The sequence below is a fragment of the Ornithodoros turicata genome, chromosome 9 (assembly GCF_037126465.1).
Source record: "Ornithodoros turicata isolate Travis chromosome 9, ASM3712646v1, whole genome shotgun sequence".
Lineage (NCBI taxonomy): Eukaryota > Metazoa > Arthropoda > Arachnida > Ixodida > Argasidae > Ornithodoros > Ornithodoros turicata.
Window position 1 is genome coordinate 39,086,177 of NC_088209.1, and position 22,558 is coordinate 39,108,734.

At 45.1% G+C, this 22,558-nt stretch overlaps 1 protein-coding gene across 2 annotated transcripts in view; it reads left to right on the forward strand.

The window, feature by feature from the left end:
- The window catches only part of LOC135368875 (dual 3',5'-cyclic-AMP and -GMP phosphodiesterase 11-like), a 41,029-nt gene extending 21,640 nt beyond the window's left edge, over nucleotides 1-19,389 (forward strand). For both annotated transcript variants that reach the window (XM_064602420.1, XM_064602421.1), the window contains exons 2-24: nucleotides 5,868-6,124; nucleotides 6,214-6,471; nucleotides 6,561-6,707; nucleotides 9,296-9,511; nucleotides 10,017-10,181; nucleotides 10,244-10,333; nucleotides 10,779-10,916; nucleotides 11,025-11,095; nucleotides 11,168-11,231; nucleotides 11,321-11,368; nucleotides 11,520-11,663; nucleotides 11,886-12,029; nucleotides 13,264-13,332; nucleotides 14,156-14,302; nucleotides 14,380-14,487; nucleotides 15,271-15,380; nucleotides 15,496-15,583; nucleotides 16,711-16,811; nucleotides 16,922-16,999; nucleotides 17,614-17,677; nucleotides 17,745-17,819; nucleotides 18,099-18,182; nucleotides 18,247-19,389. In XM_064602420.1, the coding sequence (XP_064458490.1) occupies nucleotides 5,868-6,124; nucleotides 6,214-6,471; nucleotides 6,561-6,707; nucleotides 9,296-9,511; nucleotides 10,017-10,181; nucleotides 10,244-10,333; nucleotides 10,779-10,916; nucleotides 11,025-11,095; nucleotides 11,168-11,231; nucleotides 11,321-11,368; nucleotides 11,520-11,663; nucleotides 11,886-12,029; nucleotides 13,264-13,332; nucleotides 14,156-14,302; nucleotides 14,380-14,487; nucleotides 15,271-15,380; nucleotides 15,496-15,583; nucleotides 16,711-16,811; nucleotides 16,922-16,999; nucleotides 17,614-17,677; nucleotides 17,745-17,819; nucleotides 18,099-18,182; nucleotides 18,247-18,429 (2,849 nt within the window). In that variant the 3' untranslated portion in view covers nucleotides 18,430-19,389. The remainder of the gene's footprint in view (nucleotides 1-5,867; nucleotides 6,125-6,213; nucleotides 6,472-6,560; nucleotides 6,708-9,295; nucleotides 9,512-10,016; nucleotides 10,182-10,243; nucleotides 10,334-10,778; nucleotides 10,917-11,024; nucleotides 11,096-11,167; nucleotides 11,232-11,320; nucleotides 11,369-11,519; nucleotides 11,664-11,885; nucleotides 12,030-13,263; nucleotides 13,333-14,155; nucleotides 14,303-14,379; nucleotides 14,488-15,270; nucleotides 15,381-15,495; nucleotides 15,584-16,710; nucleotides 16,812-16,921; nucleotides 17,000-17,613; nucleotides 17,678-17,744; nucleotides 17,820-18,098; nucleotides 18,183-18,246) is intronic.
- The last annotated feature ends 3,169 nt before the right edge of the window (nucleotides 19,390-22,558 follow it).

Below are 22,558 nucleotides of genomic sequence, written 5' to 3' on the forward strand. Positions count from 1 at the left end.
TAACATAGTTACTTTGCAGTTACCTTCTAAGAAAAGAAAAAGGAAAATGTAACTCTCAAAAACATCGTTGTCGCACTTGCGCTGTTACACCGTGTTAGAAACAGAGAATTTCCCATGGGCCCTAGCAGCACGGTGGGAGTTGGTCTGATGTGTTCCTTGCGTGGGATTCCGGGTGGGAACAACGGCAGGGTAATTTGAAGCCTCGACATAATGACGCTACGGAACTGATGACGCGTGGAAAATATCGCAATAATATCCGAATAACCTAGTTATAGTTACGTTTTACAGTTACTTTAACAAAAAGCGGAAACTAGTTAGTTACTTGTAACTGTAACGTTTTTCAGTAACTACAGTATAACTTCAGTTGGTCTTGTGATAAGGTAAATTGTAACTGTAGCTATATATATCTAGATTGCAATTACTCCCCCGGCCACAAAATTCACTCCCAGCACTGCAAATGGTCCCAAAACTTCGAACGGATTATCTGGATATTCACTACCTCGCTACCATAAGCGTATGCTGGAGTAGCTGGCCCAATATAGATTTGGGCCAACATCGATCTCCCTATTTTTATTTTTTTACCTACCTACCTACGCATAAAATTTCTCGGCAATCGTCCCTGAAAGAACTATAATTATTCCTCCCCCCCCCCCCTCATTAGTTACCATTGTGGTGAAAGGAACAGCAAAATGTAGCTGTAATTAAATTACACAGGTAGTGTTTGTTTTCTCCAGATGTTTGCATGCTCTTAATGACTTTGCCATCGTGAATATAATTCACTGGCACTCCTTCCAGCGCTCCTTGTTTATCGACTTGGGATGGGGTTGGGCTCCAGGGTTAATGGAAGCGTACTGGAGGTAACAGTGGAAAACAGCTACCGCTCAAATGTAACAAGGGTACCTTCAGTAATGTAACAAATGTAACCTTCAGTAACCTTTTCGGCAGCCTATTGCGGTTTATCGATTAGGGTGGCAAATTGTTGGTCAGCTATACGCAAGTCCGACTGACTATAGAAAAACATAAACTGTGAAGAGGGCGCCATGATGAAGGGACACAGAGCCTTATCTTCTCAGCGTGAGATAAGAGAATTTGCAGCTCTTCTAGCTTATCGTTGCATCCTGTCGACACCTTCTGAGAACACGAGGCCTCTTGCTGTGCCGGCACTCAGCGCCGTCTTGTGGTTTTGCATGTCTTTGATTGCACCAACTACAAACGGTCAACTTTTGTGGTCTCGCATTTTTAAATGTGCTGTGTCGTCGAATACATTTAATAATAATAGTAATAATAAATAATAGTAATAATAAGTTTTGTGACATGATAACAGAGCAGGATGCTGTGTGGCGAAACGGCAATCAACATATCTGCCAGTTCGAAGTATTAGCAGACGACAGTGTTGTGCCACCATGTCGAGTCGTCTCTGCTGTTCCGATGGGGGAATGATGACGTTTATAGTGATGTCATTTGTGACTTCATTTCTTTTGTGAGGTTATTTTCCGCCTTCTGGTGCGATAGCTGCATCATCTTTCCTGTTGGAGTTCCGGGACCGCGTTGCTCTCTGGAGACCATGTATTGGATACTTTGCGCCGCACCGTCGAACCAGACATTCCCTGTAGCTGCATGAAACTGTTGCGGTTTATTTCAACACTCCGGCATACGTCTCAATCACCAGTCCACCATCTGCACCTGCATTCATGTTGACTGATGACGAGCTTCGCTCCTCCGCTCCTCGTATTTATCATATCCCCAGTTTCCTGTTGGTGTGGCTGTCTGTCTACTGACGTTGACCTCATATTGTGAAGACACGTCAGGCATGTCCTACTTTCCCGCCTTCCATTATAGACTACGGGACTCATAAAAAACGTTTTTGTTTTTCTTAGTCCCCGCTATCAACTCCTGCCGCGCGTGTCTGATATACTTTAGCTCATCCTGCCAGGGTTTTCCCGGTAGCTTCCCTGCAGCGTGGATCATCAGGTGAAGATCCGACAGTATGTTTCTATGGCAATGAAAACGATGTCCATTCCTGAGGCATTCATTGTCAGTCTTTCTTGCGATTTCAGGAAGCAAACACGTCATACCGATACACCTCATCGCAGTTCTTAGTAAGTTGGGATCTGTTAATTAGTTGAGGAGTTACTTTCCGTTGCACACAATTGAAAGCAGTTAGTGAGTACGAAAACTGATTTTTTAACTCTTTTTTTTCTGGAGACGGGGAAGGTAGAGAGAAATATTGTCGATTTTGGATGGACAGCTGGTTTGGTCATAGCGGCTCTGCATGAGCACAGCAGCAGCCATCTGAGCGAGCGAGGGTAGTGATGGGCTATAGTCATCCAAACACTATCAATTGTACTATCGATGGTTGAGATGACTGCTCATTTGACTATAGATAGTTTTGTTTAAAACTATTCGATAGCTCTAGCTGTCGATAGTAAGCTGACCACAGTCTAATCACGCTTGCTGCAAAAATGTAGACAAGTCACTTCTCCGTCTTGTATTATCAATCTAAATCAAATACTTTCATTTATTGTTGCACAGTGTTGTATCATCATCATCCATTCATCTATGTTGTTGTTGTTGTTGTTGTTGCACAATAGATATTTTTGAAATAATAGTGTCGCACCATTGACATGCAAAAAAAAAAAAAAAGACACACACACGAACAAAAAAACACGATTACATAAAATAGAGGAGCTGTTTAAAAAAAAAGCCAGCCCAAATTTAAATTTGGAGTGAACAAACTATTGATAGTTTACAGGAGCAAAAGCGAATTCAGAAGGTATCGTTCTCAAAGGAAATATGCTAAAAATTTAAACTAGCACTTGGCGAATTATTGATAGTTTGCTAGAGCGAAACGCGAATTCAGAAGGTTTCGCTTTCAAAAGAAACAGGCTAAAATTTTAATTTTGGAGTGAATAAGGTATTGATAGTTTCCAGGCAGGAGCGCAATGCAAATTCAGAGGTGTGCTGGATTGGCTTGGCGTAAGCTACGTGAAGCTCGGTGAAATGCACCACGTATGTCACGATACTATCGATAGTCCGAGAAAACTATCGCGAAATTACTCTAGAAATTCCGCTTCACTCGATAGTTCGGCACTCGATAGTTCGGCACTCGATAGTTCGGCACTCGATAGTTCTGCACTCGATAGTTCTGCACTCGATAGTTCTGCACTCGATAGTTCGGCACTCGATAGTTCGGCACTCGATAGTTCGGCACTCGATAGTTCGGCACTCGATAGTTCGGCACTCGATAGTTCGGCACTCGATAGTTCGGCACTCGATAGTTCGGCACTCGATAGTTCGGCACTCGATAGTTCGACACTCGATAGTCAAAAACTATGGATAATATCTAATGTTTTGATGGTGTCGTCCATCACTATTGATCGTGCGATATGTCCGAGGAGGAGAGCATGCACCAAGAATATATTGCGTGAAAGCAAATGTATCCAGACAGTATCCGTTTTTATCTTCACTTTGTATTGCTTTGACAGTAAAATTCACAAACTGTAACTTGATAGTATCTTGCAAATCACGAGTTACTTTTATCAGTGTTTAATATTCTACTGAAATACTTTTTTTTAATTCAGATGAAGTATTTAGTACTCTTCCAAGTCACATATTTCATTAAAAGCATGAAAATATGGTCAAGGTACGTCTAGAGTCACTAAATAGCTATTTAGTGACTCTAGGTACGTCGTCTCCCACGACATACGGGCGCACTACTTTGTGACTCGGAGGCGTTTTTTATTTTAATGTTCCAATCACAAACACCCTTAGATTTGTGGGAGGAGCTGACCTGTAGAAGTTAACCTGTCAGGGCTTCTTCGCCTTTTGTCCCAATTACCCTCCGTTGTATGTATGACCCCTGTCCCGAAATGTACTTCTGTTTCGTCTCGTCTGGTACTCGATTATCGAACTCTATCTAGCAGACGACACTCGGGAGTGTCGTTCGTCTGCTGCGAATCGTCTGTTGTTATTGCGGCGCCGTTGTGTGCCTTTCCCACCTTGCGCTTATTATATTTCGCAGTGGTTTCGACACCATCCTCCCACAAATCTTCCGTCCATTATCCCTGCTTTGAACGTCTGCCAAGAAAATATGGCGCCGCAGAGCAGAAACGCAGACGACAGCGACCAGCTATTAATACTAATCCGCCACGCGTTGCGTTTGCGACGCCGATAACTCTACTTAATAGGGAAGTGTACTGCAGTGATGGGGAAGCGGTTGGAGTGTTAGGCACCCTCCCAAAATCGAGTTTATGGTTTTTGGCTCTGGCGCCAAAGTGTGAGCGCGGGTGATTGCATTTGCCTTGCTGAGAACGCGATGCCCAAGCTGTCGTCTTCTGTTATTGTTACAGCCATTGTTCCTTTGTTTTCTCGACTTTTATTATGGTCTTCAGACAACCTTCGTGCGGCGATATTTACTCTTGTGACCCGAAAAAAAGTGAGAGGCCCCCCCCCCCCCCCCCCCCACCCACCCACCCAAATGTTGTCTACTGTGCATCGACTCAACGGTTTATCCAGAATCCCAAGCACGGAGGGGTGTTGAAAAATAAAAAAATGGGGGGAGGGGGTGCACTATTTTAGTTACGTCATTACAGCCTAACATATCATTACCGATATGTATATTACCGATATCATCACCTCCTGTAGGGAGTACACAGGTGATAAAGATAGGGGGGCGTCACTGAACATTTAGGGGGTGTAGGGGGGTCTGGATAAATCACTGTCACCCGTAATCATATGCTCCCCCCTCCGCCGCCGCGCATACCATTCTGGATAAACCACTGCACTGTGAGCTCATTTCTGCCAAATGTGATTTCAGCAGCTTGATTTTTATTCTGAATAGCCTTTGAAGAAAAGAAAATGAATACAGCAGATAGGCGGCAGCATAGTAGATGTTGTCCTGACGACAAACGGACGCTGCACTGCTGTCGTAATGTACGGCACAGCTGTTTTTATGTCCTCATGATGGGGTTGCCTTATTGCTTCTCTCTATGGAGAAGGAATGCTTTTATGTTGGGTAATAATACTGTTTTCTGGTTGCCCTGGGATACAGAGAAGCAAGCAGCATCTGAAAGGGGCAGGCCCTTTGGGGGAAAAGGATATATGTATCATGCTAGCGCCCGTGCCACGGTGTAATTGATAGTAATTCCGTTGCACATGATACATTTGCTGCGCTGATGCGATGCACAACTCATTCTGTATTGATGAGCCAAAGTATAATATGGCACAGAAAAGAGCTTTGTTACTTTAGGCAGCAGAGTCCAACCAATAAGGGTAGACCATTAGACTTCACCTTTGCGAGATTATACCAACACCACCGTGGCGAACACGTCAAAAATGAAATTTTTAAGTAACGTTATATTGAGCAGTAATACCATCATAATCTGCCAACAGTAGCAATAGTGAGTATGCGTCAAGTGCAGACACACACACACACACACACACACACACAAATAGAGAGACGATGATGAGATGGGGCTGATGCCGGCCAGCAGGCTGGGCGCAGCCCCAGTGCCACTTGCACGTGATGAGAGATGATGATGGATATGATAAGGGGTCCGGTAATCAAAGCAGGGTGGAGAGGCCTGTTGATGACAAGAAGTCCCAGAGGTGACGCAGACCTTGGCGTGTATGAGCTGGACTGGACCATGGGCCCAGCACCTTGCCTATGGTAAAGGGGCGATGATCGATCGCATGCTGCAATATCGCACGCTCCCGCTGGTAGTCAAGTGCACAAATTTAGCGCTAACTATATATTTATCGAACCTATGCAAACAGCCGGAAAGGTCCACTGCGTTCAGTGCATAAGAACGTGCAATGCACTCTCTTGTAGCGCTTCTGCATGAAATCATGTATTGTCGATTCGGCAGGCTTCTCAGGCAAAAGGAGCAAGCTGGAGGGGGGTAGGGAGGCCAGCGGCCACCCACTGACGGGCCTGTGGCGCCCCCTGTGGGCCCCCGGCTGGCACCCGCGGGGGGGACATCACGCGACCATGGCCTCTCCTCCGGCCAATGCTACGGACGACGAAGGAGGTGGACGCGATCTCGACGGAGTTCGTGTCGAGGCCTGGCTCGACGAACATCCCGCATTCGTCAACGACTACTTCATGCGCAAGGCCTCGCGAAAGGTACACGAGTGCTTTTCTACCAGATGTCCCGTACGCGGAGAAGAAGACGTGTGTCTGTACACTTGGCGCCCTTATATGCCCACTTGTAGGTTGTAGATGCCTGGCTTCTTGCCCACGCTGTCCCACAGAGCGTGGTGCAGGAGCACAACAGTGGGACGTTCACACCTCGCGGAGGGAGTTCGGCCGGAAGCTCAGGCTCTGTCAACGGTGGGTCGGGTGTTTCGACGCCCGTACGCAAGATCTCAGCCTGTGAATTTGACCGCGGTGGACCCCTGCGCCCCATGGTGCAGACCAGCTGTGATGGGACTCCGACCTTTCTCCCACTGCCAGCCGCTTCGGAGTCACAAGTGAGACCCTTTGTCAGAAATAGGGATCCTCGTGAGTACCTTTGTTCCATACCTTTTTAATAGCGACGTCTGGAACTTCGTTACGTTAGGTCACAGCCGGACCAAGGCAGCAGCGCAGGAGCCGACAAGAACTCGAGGCCCTCAACGAACGTGATCTCATCTTTGAGTTGGTGAAGGACATCTGCAACGAGTTGGACATCCGGTTACTTTGCCATAAGATACTTCAAAATGTCACGGTTAGTACCGTACTTGCGTCGTAAGTATATGTCTCAGTTGCTGCTGTTGTAAGTGTTCTGTTCGCTGTCCTTGTCGAGGTGTATTGTGCGGGTCCAGGCGACTCGATGAGCCACACTTTCGTTTCCCTGAATGCTCTCGTAGCCGGATGTCCGGGAGACCGTGGCATCGAAGACGCGTATGAGCCGTGCGCAGTGTTTAGGTGTCTATCTTGATTGGTGTAGTGATGCATCTGAGGATGGCGCCTTGTTAGTCCGTATACGTGTTTGTGCGATGTGAGGTTTCCGTGAAGGGACGTGTTGCCGAAGGTGTCAGCGCGATAGTTGTTCAGAGACGCTTGGTGTGTGGCTTGTAGCTCCGCTTTGCTGACGAAGTAGTTGCCTCGGTGAACTCTTGCTTCCTCGGGGCTCATATTGACGTAGTGCCATACAAGGCTGGTCCACCAGTCCACCCCCTTTGTGACCACTCTGTCCGTGTTATGGAGGTCTGTGCATATGTGCTACGCAGGACCTTCTGGCTGTGCTCCCAGCGGCGTAGCCAGAGGGGTGTTTGGGGAGTTCAAACCCCTCCCGAGACCGTACCTTTGGTAGTGCATTTGGGAGAGGGAAATGAGGGTGAAATCCTCCTCCCCATGTAAAGTAATTCCTATCGAACCGCTCCTGAAATATTTTCTGGCTACGCTACTGTGTGCTTCCTCGCTGCGAAGATGAGTCGACCTTTGGGCCAACTTAGCTCTTCGAGTATGTATATGTGGAGTACGCAGGAGGTCCGTCATGGCCGGGTTGGGCGTGCAAAAGTGCTGGGCCTTGTGAGAGGGTTTGATTGCTCGCGGGAACGCGTCAATGTCGATTGGAAAGGAACGCTTGTGGGGCGCGACTCCTAAGGCGGCAACCGCATGGAGCACTTTTGCCAACTGAATGGCAGCAGAACTTGAAAGGAACGGTGACCTACTAAGCGAACAATAGACGACGGACCGATGAGCCGGTTTCTGCCAAGGATAGATATTTAGTCTGAGGAGAGGAAGTGACACCACCCGACGGAACCGTGTTCGCCAATGAAAACACGCTTCACAGGAAATGCCACAAGCACGTGACAAAGACACCTGTGACCATGCCTGTGACGGCTTTTTTTTTCTTTCTTTTTTTTTCGGGCTTTGCACTTTTCGCCCTGCCTCCTAGGAGGACACGCAGATGGCCCGTCGCGCGGACTTCGACGTGGATATATTAATATCGGAAGTTTCAAGGAGGCCACTCCTTTGGAACGTCAAAATATTATTTGGCACATGGCAAATGGGAAATGTGTGAGGAAATAACTGTAACAAAAATGCAGTGTGATATTTCCTTAGTCAGCATTGCTAGAAAAACTCATAAGCCAACATTCTCTTCGTATCTCAAAATTTCTTGTAAACACCTGATTTCTAGATGTTATTAGCACCATACTTTTTCAAGAACCGCCAAAATATCATTTATGTTACTAAACAATGCGTACAGCAGTTTACTACAGTAAGCATTGCCACATCGCGTGCAACAAGCGGTGGTAAACGCTAGGCCGACGCTTCACCATGACAACCTCAACGTGGACATTCTGCTCCATGCGGTTGCATAGCTTCGATACCGTTCCGTTCACGCTGAGTTGGCGCTCCGTTGGCCCGATTCAGTTGGCAGAAGTTGCTCCATGCGGTTGCCGCCTAATACGTCGGTTCTGAGCCTTTCCAGTGACGCCGATAGGCTTATGTGTGTGTCAGGGGAGGTTCGCGTTGGTAGGGAGACTTCATTGTGAATGAGTCGCGCAACGTTGAACGACTCATGTAGAATCAAAACCGGTTATTGAGTCTGTAGTGTTGAGGTGTCACTGGATGCTATTGAGCACCCCGCTTTCCACAACTTTGCAGACGTTTAATTGATCAAAGGGAGGAAGAGGGAGTTTAATTGATGTCAGCGATATGGGTTACAGCCGTGCTAATGGCGAATTCGCGTGGTCATTTACTGACACCTTTGCGCGTGTGGCACTTTCCTAGCGCCATAGGAAGGAATTCACTAGCTAGCACTTTTTTCGCTCGGCCTCGATACAGCAGGGCCGCGGCCCCAACGTCCGCCGGACGTACAGGATAGATCCCAATGTCCGTATCCGGAAATGGACGTCCATAGGACATCGCGGGGAGATCCGTAGATGGACGTCCGTGGCCGTATATCCGCAGGATGTCCCGTCTCGGCTGTGTCAAGAAGAGGTTCCCTGGTTTGGGAATTTGACACAAATGTGGACTGAGCAATTTTTGGAGGATTCTCTGCTCGCTCACAAAAACTCGATGAATTCCAGCAGATCTTGTCTGGGTGGTTCCACGAGGACATGAGGTGCCCCATATGTCATTCCTTCTGAGCCACACACACTTCTGTATGTGGTTCAAAGACTGTATCCTGTCCTGTCCTGTAGTCCTTGCCTGTGTGTCCCGTGGCAGGACTTCTGTGTCAGTTGTGTTGGGCGATGATGGCATCGTGCAGTTGACCTCTGATAGTGTAATGAATGACATTGAATAAGAAAGCCGTTGTCAGCAGTCACACACTAATTGTGGAATCATGATGCTTACATCCAGGTGCTGACAAATGCAGACCGCTGCTCGCTGTTTCTTGTGCAAGGTGACCGGGAGTACCCAGCTGGGCGATGGCTGGTCAGCCAATTGTTTGACGTGTCTTGTCGCTCGACCCTGGAGCAGATACAGTACGAGGAAGTCCGTATTCCATGGGGATCCGGCATCGTCGGCTACGTCGCCCAGAGCAAAGAAGCTCTCAACATTCCTGACTGCTACGATGTGAGTCCGACAGAGAGAGCAGGCACCATAAGCTTGTATGCTTTCCATAATTTAGTACACGGCCCTTATGGCTGTTCTTGGGCACGAATGAATCAATAAGTCAATCAGTAAACAAGTCTGCTTAGTATTCCCACAGTGCCCACAGTCTTTGCGATTTGGGTAGTTCGTACATGTACATGCTGCAAAATGCAGCCTAAGGCGACAAACACTAAGAAAACACAGGTACAGCCCCGTCCCGTTTCCTAGTACAGTGTGTATATGTACGTCGTGATGAAAAGTAAACCAGTTAGGTGAGAGTAGCAGCTGTGTCCCGTTGTACCTGTGTTTTCTTTGTGTTTGCTGCCTTAGGCTTAGGCTGCATTTCTGGCAAGCCCACAATCAGATTCACGTCTGATTCGTATCCAACATGATGTTGAGTCTGTCCAGATTGTGAAATGTAGAGCTCGTACAAAATAAAAACAAGTTTACCGACGTTTGAATAAAATAGCCCTCTTGTCATTTACAGGATGCACGCTTCAATGACAGTGTAGATCTGAAGACAGGCTACAGGACAAGATGTATGCTGTGCATGCCCATCTTCGACAGGGACGGTGAAGTCATAGGAGTCGCGCAAGTTATTAACAAGAAAGACCCCAACAATCAGCTTGTCTTCAACAGGAATGATGAGAAAGTTAGTAGAGGTCGTTCAGTTTAGTAGCTGTGGTCGATACACACGCATCTGTCTCCTTGCAGGTGTTTTCCGAATATCTTCAGTTTTGCGGTCTCGTGCTGAGAAATGCGCAGCTGTATGAACGCTCTGAGCTAGAAAACAAGAGAAACCAGGTAAGTTCCTTATTTCCCCTCTCGCTTTCCCTTTTTACGCATGCATTTGCGGGAGTATCTGTTCGAATTCGGTAAACAGTGAGCGAAGACAGCGAGCGCACGGGGCAAAACCACGACCTACTAGATTATACCGACAGTGTCACAATTGGCAACTCCTATGCAGGGGTCTGCCCGCACAATCCGCTAGGGGCGCTACACATCGGCCCGCATCCTCATCACTCCTCATCCTCATCACAATCCTCATCACTTGCGGCACACAGTTTGATGAAGTGTAGTACCGGATGAGGAGAAATACAGAGTAGCATGTTATTGTAGTTTGTATTGTATTGTAGCATTATTGTTTTTGTTATTTGTTGTTATTTGTTGTTGTTGTTGTAGCATTATTGTAGTGTAGTGTTATTGCAACGTGTCTGGTATTGTATTGTATTGTAACGTGTTATTGTAGGTGCTGCTGGATTTGGCACGGATGGTCTTTGAAGAGCAGAGCACAATTGAGCAGGTGGTCTACCGAATCATGATGCACATGCAGTCACTACTGGAATGCGAGCGTTGCCAGGTGCTTCTCGTCGGCCACGAGTCTAAGGTACGCTGCTCTTGCGCCGCCAGACGTAAATAATGCTGTACAAGCTAAAACTTGTCGAGTGCTTGGAGCATCTGCTGTTCTTTTAACCCTTTCCCGTTGCTGTGACAGACTGCCTTTCAACGAGTTTTCGACCTCGAAGCCAAGGATGTCAACAAGGAAGATATCATATCTTGCACAAGGTATACTCGAAATAGCCTCTTTGCGTGCATCAAGTATAGCCTTTCCGTTTTTTTTTTTTCCCTTCTCCGCAGCCCTTACGAAGGCCGCTTTCCCATAAATACGGGTATTACGGGCTGGGTTGTGGCAACTGGTCAGGTAGAATTCCTTCCATTTTATTCATGCCTGACATTTGATGTTACGACGTGTGAGTTGGTGCATATATCTCCGTATTTTATTTTCGCCAGATCCTGAACATTTCGAATGCATATGAAGATAGCAGGTTTGACCCAAAGGTAAGGCACTCTCTCGCTCTTCATCTAAGATGTGATAGAGTACTCAGCTAAGCTTATGAAAGATATCTTCCAAGGACCCGGACGCTGTTCCATCCTTGAGTTTAGTGGTTATAATGGTCCTTTTTTTTTTTTTTTTTTTTTCAACCTTCAGGTGGACGAAGGCAGTGCATTCAAGCACAAGTCTATTCTATGCATTCCAATCTATAATGCTAGTCGCAAAGTCCTTGGTGTGGCGCAGCTGATCAACAAGCTCAACAGCGAGCCGTTCAACAAGAATGACGAACAGTTACTTGAGGTAGTTCCCCTTCCATTTCATGGTTCACTTTTTTGTTTTTCCCTCTTCGAGTGTTATGTATGCCAACGTATAGCATGCATAGCTGTGTTACCCAGCGTTTGTGACTCTTCAGCGCTTCACGTGAGCAAAATATGGGTAGTAGGCTGCTTTTTGCGAGGGCATTGTTAAAAATAGGTTACTTGTCAGGATTTAGGATGTGTTTTTTAATGAATTTTTTTGCAGGCCTTTGCCATCTTCTGTGGGCTAGGCATCCAAAATACGCAGATGTACGAAAAAGTGGTGAAGTCAATGGCAAAGCAGAGAGTGACTCTCGAAGTCCTATCGTACCACGCCACAGCTCCACTTGACGAAGCAGAGAAGCTTAGCGTGAGTAGTTTTAGAGCTTCCAGTTAAAGGGGCAGTTCAGAGCATTGCAATGTTGCCAGACGCACACCTTACTAGCTTCGCAAGTACGAGTCATTGACACCGATAATTGGCCGCCTCCGCTAGTGCTAGTTTTCGTTTATTTCATGTGGTCACCATTTAACTCTGATTTAGATCGTGGTGTCCAACACACACACACACACATGTACAATTCCCGTCAAAGTTAACGATAACGCCGGAAAAAAATGTGGTCTCGTTCCCGAGCGCGATTACAGAAACCCTTGGGGCCACGACGAAATCTTCGTTGAACAAAATTATTCCGTTAATTTAACGCAAGGATTTTTGTTCGCTTAACATTCTCCCAGTGCTCCCAGGGTGGCTGTCATTGCGCTTGTAAATGAGACAGAATTTTTTTTTCCAGTGTTATCATTAACTTTGACGGGAGCTGTACTGTTGTTAGCAGCCATAAAGAGGAGGTGACTGATTCGTTAGCGTCTTTGAAATGTGCGAAAACCTGATTTGAGAACGCCTTACAAAGCCCTAAGAACCACTGACTTCCGAATATGACCTTGAAACTTTTAAAATCTAAGTTATGGGCAATTCTGCTATTTTTACCTCTTCCTATTTCTTAACAGTTCAGCAATGTACGGGAGAGACTTTACTGCACCCACTTATAATTGACAGCGCAGACTAAAAGCAGGGGTCTAAGCTGCAGTTAATAAGTAAAGAATGGCTTTTACCAAAGCGATAACCATTCCCATTTTACTAGTTGCACTGATGAAAAGGAGGGCGCTGAAGAAATTTTTTTGTCAGATTTCAATTTTATGGGATCCACCAGAAACTTAAATCTGGAAACATTTGTGATGTCCCCCTCTTAAAGGATCTGTAAATCTTTGGGTCAGATTTCGGTACCGTGGCATAGAAGTGTTATTGCTCCGAGAATTAGAGTAACGCACCTTGAAAGCACACAAACAGTGCTTGCCTATGTGAGGAGATGCTCTGAACCTGCCCTACTGTGAAACGACACTATATGTCATTCTTGTTGCTTGCTGTTTTCCTGTCCATGTACAACTAAAGCAGCTGAATATCTTTATAAAAAAAAAAAGCATTGACTTAATATAGGAGGTTTGATTTGCTGGTAATCTTCCTTGCCTGTCTTTCGATTGCAAATAAGTGCTATGTTTAATTGATGGGGACAAGAAGGCTGACTCGGAAATTATGGATTTCTGCAAGGCAGAATCTCCACCGTGTACAGCTGTCCGATAGACATCATCAGAAGATAAACAGAAGAAGAAAGAGTGGAAATGTAGGTGAAAAAAGAAAATATTGTTAGTAAAGCGTGCAAAAAAAAAAATAACATTGGTCTGTGTATTCTAGTGGCAGAAAAATATAGCTTCTAGAAGCTTAAAAAAAAGTGCGCTTGAAATACGCAACAAAAATGCAGTTCCAAAAACGTTGCAGAACATGTTCCAGTATCATCTTGCGCACAATATCGACAATCTGAGTCCCTCAGAATGCATGCAATGATTCTGCAGCATCGTTAAGTAGTTACGGAACACTAATGTTTATGTGCTTGTTTGAGAACCTCAGAGTGTCTACCAACCTGGAAAACAGGGAATTGTCAGGGAATGTTGATGAGACTGGAAAAGATAGGGGATTGGTCAGGGAATTTGGCCAAAAAGCAGCTAAAGTCAGGGAAAATCGCAGAAAAGTGCCATGACGATGCGCAGCAAATCGCGAGTGCTGACTGGTGGTTGAGCGGTGATGCAGCAGCAATGTTACCAGGAGTAGCAGTTTGCCAATAGGGCAAGCTCTGAGGGAGAAAAGTAGAGTAGCCTCACTAAAACATAGGAGCAGGCTCCGAGTTCCCTTTTTGTTTTTGTCAGGGAATTCGCTTGATATAGTCGGTGAAAATCTGAAGTCAGGGAATTTGGTAGGCTATTTGGCAGGCAATTTGGTAGACACCCTGAACCTGCTTTCAAAAGCTTAGTAACTTTGTCCCTTGTTCAAAGCAAACTTAAGCTTGGAAAAAGAAGAAAAGAAAAAAAATTGGCTGGCTTGCACGTTAAGCATGAGCTGGACGGTGTAGCCCTTGCATGATGTGCATTCCCCGTGCCGCATATTTCCAGACGTCCGCACTTCCGTCGACACAGTCCCTGAGGCTCCAGGACTTCCGGTTTGATGACTTCAGCCTGGACGACGACGGGATGCTGACAGCCAGCCTCCGCATCTTCCTGGAGCTTGACTTTCTTAATAGGTTTCACATAGAATACATAGTGAGGAAACTCGTTCACCTTTACCTTGAGTCTCTTTAAAGGTAAAATTCCTGAAGCAATACAATTTGGTTGTCCAGGTGCTCTGCCGGTGGCTGTTGAGCGTCAAAAAGAACTACCGCTGTGTGTCGTATCACAACTGGAGACACGCCTTCAATGTTGGCCAGATGATGTTTGCCATTCTTACGGTAAGCCCCGCGGTTGCGGTTGCACAACCTTCGTGTCGAGTCAAAAGCTGTGCATGCTACACTAATTTTTTATAAGATAATTCCACACCCCAGTTTGTGTGTCTGTGTATTATAAACGGAGTTTTCGGGAAATAAATAAGTTTTCGGGAAATATTTCTCTCTAAATTAGGGGGGCAGAAATCGAGCAAATAAACGTATGCCCTAAATTCGTGCGAATTTGGGTGAAAAAGACTTCGAATGTGCTAAATTCGGGGTGAAATCGGGCTCAATCACTTAAACTAACTGTACAAATGGTGATGTAATTGCATTTGCTGCCGAACAGGTTTGTGTGCATTCCTACAGACGTCCCGGTGAGGGCAATTTGCCGGGTAAAAATCGGGTTTCACCCTAAGGAGGCAACCTACAATTCGGGGGGCAGATTTGGGGAAGAATAGGGTTAAACCCTATAACCTGAGGCACTAATTGTAAAGCATCATTTCATTACCAAAAAACTCGGTGATTCTGCTGATCAATTCTGGTGATACAAAACGGCATGTTATATTTGAGGGTACTTAAGAAGTACTTCCAAGTACATTTCTCACTACTTTATACTTTAGTTAAAGTATTTAGCACCAGCGGGACTCTTTACTGTATTTAAAGTACATAGTTTTGCGCTTGAAGCACTTTTCCTGGTACATTTCTCATCGCTACTAATACTAATCATGTGACGTAATAATATATTTGAAAAGTAAGGGTGTTTCCTTTCCCGGGGATTGGTTACACTCGAGGTACTCTTCATTGCAGAACACTAACCTACATGAAGTACTGGGTGACCTTGCGACCTTCGGCCTCATAGTGGCTTGTTTCTGTCACGACCTCGACCACAGAGGTACCAACAACTCGTTTCAGATCAAGTACGTAGGTATGCTGTGTCGAACTTCGTGTTTTTTTTTCTCCTATTTCTCTCCTTGCTTTTTGAGCGTAGATGTTGAGTACAGCTTCTCAGAAATAATGTTCTCACCCACACAGGTCGTCATCTCCTTTGGCACAACTGTATTCAACATCCACTATGGAGCACCATCACTTTGATCAGTGCGTCATGATCCTCAACAGTCAGGTGTGTCCCAGAAGCCTTGCTCTTTTTGGTATACCGTTTACGTTAGCTTAATGTGAGTGTGTCGGTCCTCTGGTTTCGCAGTGAAGTTTCACAAGTGATAAGCTCAGCGGGGCTAAATGCAGTGGAATCTCTCGATGATACGAATCTCACGAGGTAGCGGAAAAAATTAGTATATAATCCAAAATTGGTATCGAAATAATTAAACCAAACTGAAAATTGAGGAAAAAGAAAATAGACAGTGACGCTTCGTTTTTCCATTACTGTCATTCAAAAGGCACAGCACTTGCTTTCCACCGGTGAGTTGCGCGACAGTGTCGTAAAGCGAGCTTCGCCTAAAGCATGTAGGCATTAGGTGAAGTCAAGTTACGGAATGGTGGTGCATAATGTTGCCGGATTTTGTCCTGATATGTTCTCTCCACATGTTCTGCCCCTGTTTCTAAGCCAGTGCAACCTCACACAGCTTTGCGGTTTATTGTTGCGAGGGGGGTAAAAAGCTCAAAACAGAGATAAGGTTGCATGTAATCTCTTAGGTCTTATCTCCTCCAGCACCACCAAAAAAAGTCATAGCTTGCATTGCGCAACATGATGTAAAGGAGTTCGTGGTGAGGATCTCCCTCCCTCAAAAGGTGGAGCAGCATGACTTTGCGCTCTCTTGCGTCACAGGGGAGTGACCTCTGTCACCTCCTCGCCCCGTTCGTATCATCTGTTAAGGCAAGACAACACATTCGGATCATGGGAAGAATAGGCATCCCGGCCTGGACCGGAAAATAATTTGTATCATCCAGAAATTCGTATCATCGATATTCTACTGCATAAAGTTTCACAAGAAAAAGTACAACACACACTGTTGTCACTACACACTCCAAATACGCAGCATTTCGATGCACATCTTTGGAATTTTTCAAATAAATCCGAACAAATGCTTAGCAGGTTTATCCTGTCCTAGAGCTCTTGCAGTGAGCATAATACAGTATTTCTCATCTCCTGCTGAGTGTCCAATGGTGACTGCTGCAAATAGATTTTATGTAATACATTGATACAATGACACTTAAGAATTCAATTTTCTGCACTCTATCTTACGTGAAATGTCTCGTATATTTGTGACAGTTGGTGTTACTTATAAACAGGGTAACCAGATCTTGAGTCATGTATCCCCAGCTGAGTACACTACAATCGTCAAGGTGATTGAGGAAGCCATCTTGGCCACCGACCTTGCTGTCTACTTCCGGTACATGAGGTTTTCTTTGTAAATCTGTAAATTCCAGTGCCTTCCTAATTCCTTTGACAAGGCTGGAACATGTTAATCGTCTAAAACACCCCCTGAAAACAATCTTCCAGAAAACGTGGTTCCTTCTTCAAGTTGGTTGATTCTGGAGAGTATGACTGGGCAAACAATTCTCATCAAGAACTTCTCCGGTGAGTACGGGGTTGTAAAGCTTCTAAAAATTGACATACATAGTGAATGCGTGCATTCAATTATCCAGCAGACATCCATCCAACACTGGTCATATAGCATCATCTGACATAAATTTGATTGCAATACATTCTGCAATATGGAAAGTGATCTACATGTTTGAGTAAATATGACACAAGAAATTATTAAAAAAAACAGTATTCTGGAAAACTATGTGAAAGCATAGCGCATACCACTCTCCAAATAAAAGATGTAGACTATTTATCCGAAACTTTCTAGAACGTGCACACGTAACAAAAAATGAATAATAACAATGTGTAATGGCTCAGTATACAAACTAATTTGATATGAAACTGTAAACGTCCCATTCACGTCCAAATATATAACACAGACATTCATGGGATGTCCCCAGGATATCCTTGGGACATATTTGGTTTACTGGGATATTCTGTAATTATGCCTACCATCAAAAGCATGTAACGGGGAACAGCGGTGGTGTTTGCATATGTTTAGATACACATAGCAGCATAACTTGTTTAGCTATGATAGGAACACATGAATAACCTAGCACCCAACTCTGGACCAGGGCATGAAATGACACATAACATAATTTCAGGAACATGCTGATGACAGCATGTGACATTGGAGCCATCACGAAGCCATGGGAAATTCAGAAAGTGGTACGTTCCATTAAACAGGCCTGTGAGGTCAGCTCTGCCTGTAAGATTAATGCATCATTTGTCTTAGGTTGCAGAACTAGTCACGGCTGAGTTCTTCCAACAAGGGGACATTGAGAAAGAAGAGCTGAAAATCCAACCCATAGTAAGTGTAACTCAGGTATAACTGACAATATCCTCAACTCATGGCACAAGTAGTACTAGTTGCAAATAAAGATATGGTGCATCAGGTGATCTGTTAGAGATGACACAGAGGCCCATGCGGGCTAACATGAACTGTTCATCACGAGCAGGAGTACAAAACCTATACTAGAGGTTGTAATTAACACATACTACTGAAAATATGTAGGTGCATAATTGCTCACTCAAAAACAAGATAAGTGCTACTGTTCAGATCGCAATAACTGTTTTTGGCAAATCGCAGGACATGATGAACCGTGAAAAGAAAGACGAGCTTCCCAGCATGCAGCTTGGATTCATAGACTCCATATGTCTCCCGTTGTACAAAGTAAGCCCTAAAAGGTCCCGCTCGTACCCGCAGCAACTGACAAAACATCCCATAAATATCCCAGGCATTCGCAAGGGTCCACGACAGCCTCTCCGTCCTGCTGGAAGGCGTAGAGAGCAACCGCAAGCAATGGCAAAGGCTAGCCGAAGCCAAACCAGTCTTTGTAAACGGAGAAGGGGCAGCAGACGACGCTCCATGTCAAGGCTCCGAGGGAAGCAGAAGGTCAAATAACGTGTGTGGATCTTAGTCAGGACTTGTAAGGCGACGAGGTTTGGATTACAACGTGTAGGGCATAGGTGGAATCGCCCACGCGTGGTTATGCACTGTGTGGCGATCTCTGAGAACGCCGTTGTATGTAGCATTTTGTTGCACCTTGCGGAGACACGCAGAACCCCATGGAGATTGTTCCGCCGCATTCATGTCTATCGGGGGCAAACGTTTTGTGAACCGTTGAACTTACGGTACTGCTGGTTACTCGTTCATGTAATAAGTCTACGTTTCCATACGGATGCCACAGCCAAATTCACAGGACATGAACGCACTTTCTTCTGAGCCACTCTTCCTGTATCGGAGCTGGCACCTCGACCGACTGTTTATGCAACACCTCCAAATGGCTAACCACGGTAGTGTCCCGTTAATACGGGCGACTTCCTTCTCAGAGCATGCTCGGACAACTAAAGCACAAACAAGTTCGAGCTGACTGTGTTCAGAATTAATCTAAACATGCGAAGTGACTCACACTTTCGTGTCACCTAATACATTACTTCATCTTCCCACCATCTGTCCAATTTGATGCAGTGTGCCCCTGCTTCTCAACGGCTTTGAGGGGCTGATAGGGGTGTGGCAAGAGACAGGGCAGGGGCAGGAGCAGGTTGGCAACGTTTGCTCAGAAACCGCTATTTAAATCTGTCAAAGCTTCAGCAGATCTGCTTGAAGTCAGGAGAGCAAATCTGTTGAGAAAAAGTATGAATTGTACTATTTATGCATCACACATGTCCTGTTAAGGTTGTTTTACTTAAATGCGTATGCGTAGTTGCGTATGAGTAAATAGTCCCTCGCAGAGACATTGAAATTTATCTCGTGCAGGCACAGCAATGCAAACATTTGAAAATCATCTTCCTTTCCCCTGCGACCATGAGGGTATGCACGCGGTCGTAACTGTGCAAGTCACATAAATGCTATTGTGACCACGTGCATGTGATATAGTACCGAGCCTGAAGTTTTCTGGAAATATTTTTTGTCTTCTAAATTCTGGGAGTAAAAATTTGGTAGATAAACATGCGCTCTAAATTCATGCAAATTTTGGGTGGAAAAACTTCCAGTACGCTAAATTCGGGCAGAAGCCGTGGTCGGTTACCCAAACTAACTGAACTGGTTCGGTACAAATGGTGTTGTAACCACGTTTGCTGCCAAACAAGTTAGTGTGCATTCCTACAGACATCTCGGTGAGGGCAATTTGCCGGGTGAAAACCGGGTTTCACCCTAAAGAGGCAACCTACAATTCGGGGTGCAAATTCGGGGTTAAACACGAAAACTTCAGGCTCTAGATATACATCATATTTGAGATGTGCACAAATATTTTATTGTAAAAAAAATAAAAAAAATACACTCCTAAAATCATATCTGTAAATTATTACGGAAAGCATTTCAAGAAAGATATAAGATGCCCAATTGTTCATAGCCGTATTCATACTGTTTAAAAAAAAAAAATCATCTACAATATATGTTTCTACTCGGTGAAGGCTAAGACACAAAAGCATTGATATGTGTGCATGGTTGACGTTTTTAATGAAAGCTTTAGCATGTCCCTGTGAAACAAGTTGGTTGCAGACGCATCACAAAATCTGAATATTACAACATATTTTGTCTTCGCAGTGTAGCATAGTGTAGTGCAGTGCAGTGCATTGCAGGGACAGACTTTGTGTCCCAATATATTTCTTACCTGTTTATCCTAACTATGCGGTGTACATCCAAGGTACGTCCAAGGTACGTCCGTGTTACGTCCTACCTCATCTTTTGCCTTCTTGTGAACTTTTGTTACACACAGCATTTCCAGTGTTTGCTTTAGTGCTATCTTAATTGGTGTATCATTTGTCTTGTGTAGTTTTAACTTTGCTGAACTTTGCTGAACACACCACATTGTCCTATAGCTGCCATGGTATGAAAGTTGTTATTAGGGTATAGTGCAATGGGCAATGGCATCAGTGCCCGAGTAGTGGAGTTGTCCCAAACTCAAATGGCAAAATTTCGTAATGAATTTTTGTTTCAGCGAATGTACACCATATGCATCCTATACAGTATTGATCTCTGCTTATCAGTATTTTAAAAGTCAAACTGAACTCAAGGCATGTTTTCAGAGGTGTGCAGTTCCAGCAGTATTTTACTTTTTCTTTCTTTGCTCATATGACTTTGATACAACCTTGACATGGCTCAAATACTAAGCATTTACAGTGTATTACCAACATTCATTGTGCCAAAACAAGACTCGTAAAAAAAATTACAAAGCTACGTTTAGCTAAGGAATTTATTAGTAAGATCACCTTCTTATCTCAAATGCTTACTGCTTGACTAATGGGTAGAGTAATTTTACTCTGCAATCTAAATGTGGGTGGAAAACATTGCTGGTTCATGCGCAAAGAACACCATGAAATAATTTTTGCATTTCCTGTACATAATTTGTGTAAATTGCTACTGTGTCATTGTGGCATTAGTGATATATATATATGCCTAGTTTCTTCAGTGCATGCAGAACCAACATGATTCTGTATTTATAGTGTATGTATTTAAAACAAGTCACCTTTTTTTCGTTCCCCTTGAAGCCATTTTGGAATGTATAAATCTCGCCTTGCGGTTTTACCATCTGGAAATCTACAGCCTTTCTGTCGGGGAAATCCTGCCTATCCTGCCATTGCCCCAGTAGCAAAAATAGCGTGTGAAGACTGTCATGCTCATTTGCCCATTGGTAAAATGACTGTAGACTCATTTCACGTATCACGCACATACATTACGATCTAGCACATTCCTGCACGTCAGTTGATTACTCGATAAACGAAAAAGCACATTATGTGCGGACCCTGGCATCCTGTGACCTCGACACCGGGCAAAATTTGCGTGCGGAGCTTTTTAAAAACTGCCCTACTCTGAGATTGTACATTTTTGAGAAAGCAACGGGTCCCTCATCTCGGTTGTATGCGGGGGTTCTGCTGAGGGGGAAGCAAGGGGGGGTGGGGGTGGGGGGGGGGGGCAAGCCCGTCCTTAGTGTCCAATCCAGACTCCCTTTGTGCCCCCTCTCCCTAGAAGGCAGAGTCAAGTGTCACCCTTGCTTGTATATGCAGTTAGCTGTTACATTGTTTCTCCTAGGATACTGTGAGTCATGTCCCGTATGTGCATACGTACCCCAGTTCTAGAGATCCAAGCGCAAGACATCTAACGTGCTGAATATTTCTGGTTAGAATTAGCCCTCATAGAATTCCGGATGGCCACACCTATGCAAAATCGCGTAGCCTCTTCCTTCCTTTTCGACAAGTTATGCAACTATCCAAATTCCTTGCAAATGCCAATGACATGGTTTGGATGCGTAGGGGACATGACGTATTGCATATGTCTGTAATTTTGGTTATATAATATATTGTTATGCAGGTTCATTCTCAACATAACACTTGCTATCCGTACGCAACGGGGTGCAAGCGGTGGGCTTCGCTTGTCCACGCCCTTACGCGCTACACCTGCATTAGACTGTCATTGTAAAAAGCTGTGAGTTCCTTGTACATGTATTGTGCCTGCGGTATTTATTAAATTGCTGCTCGTGCTGTTTTAGGGCATATATACGTATATTGTTGTGTGTGTGTTTCTATTAAGACTTCCAGCTCTAGCATAACTAGTGGTCGTATTGCCAACTGTACAGGGGCGGATCCAGGGAAGATCCTCGGGGGGTGCCCCCCACTAAAAAAAAGAGAAAAGACGGGGGGGGGGGGGGTCGCCATGTAAGACGGCGAGCTGCTGCGCTTTAATTTCACACCAGAACTTTATTTATGATCTACATGTTGCGAAGCTTAGCAAGCTGTAGAGGGACGCCACCGTGCGGCGTGTGCGGAAAACGAAGCGTGCGGCAGGAAAATCTGCCGGAAGGGGGGGGTGGAGGTATGTCTCGGGGGGTGCCCGGGCCCCCAGGGCCCCCCTAGCTAAGCTAGTGGTGTGCGATGCCCATATCTGCTGAGATTGTGGTGTTTTTGACCTTTCTGGCTTTTTTCTTGAAGGGGCGAGGGGGGTGTTGGCAAAATTTTGGAGGGGCATTAGGGGGTAGCTGAGAAAATCCCTGAATATGATATAATATGCAAGTGCCTCGACCATCTAAAGTATGTCGTGGCAAAAGCTCA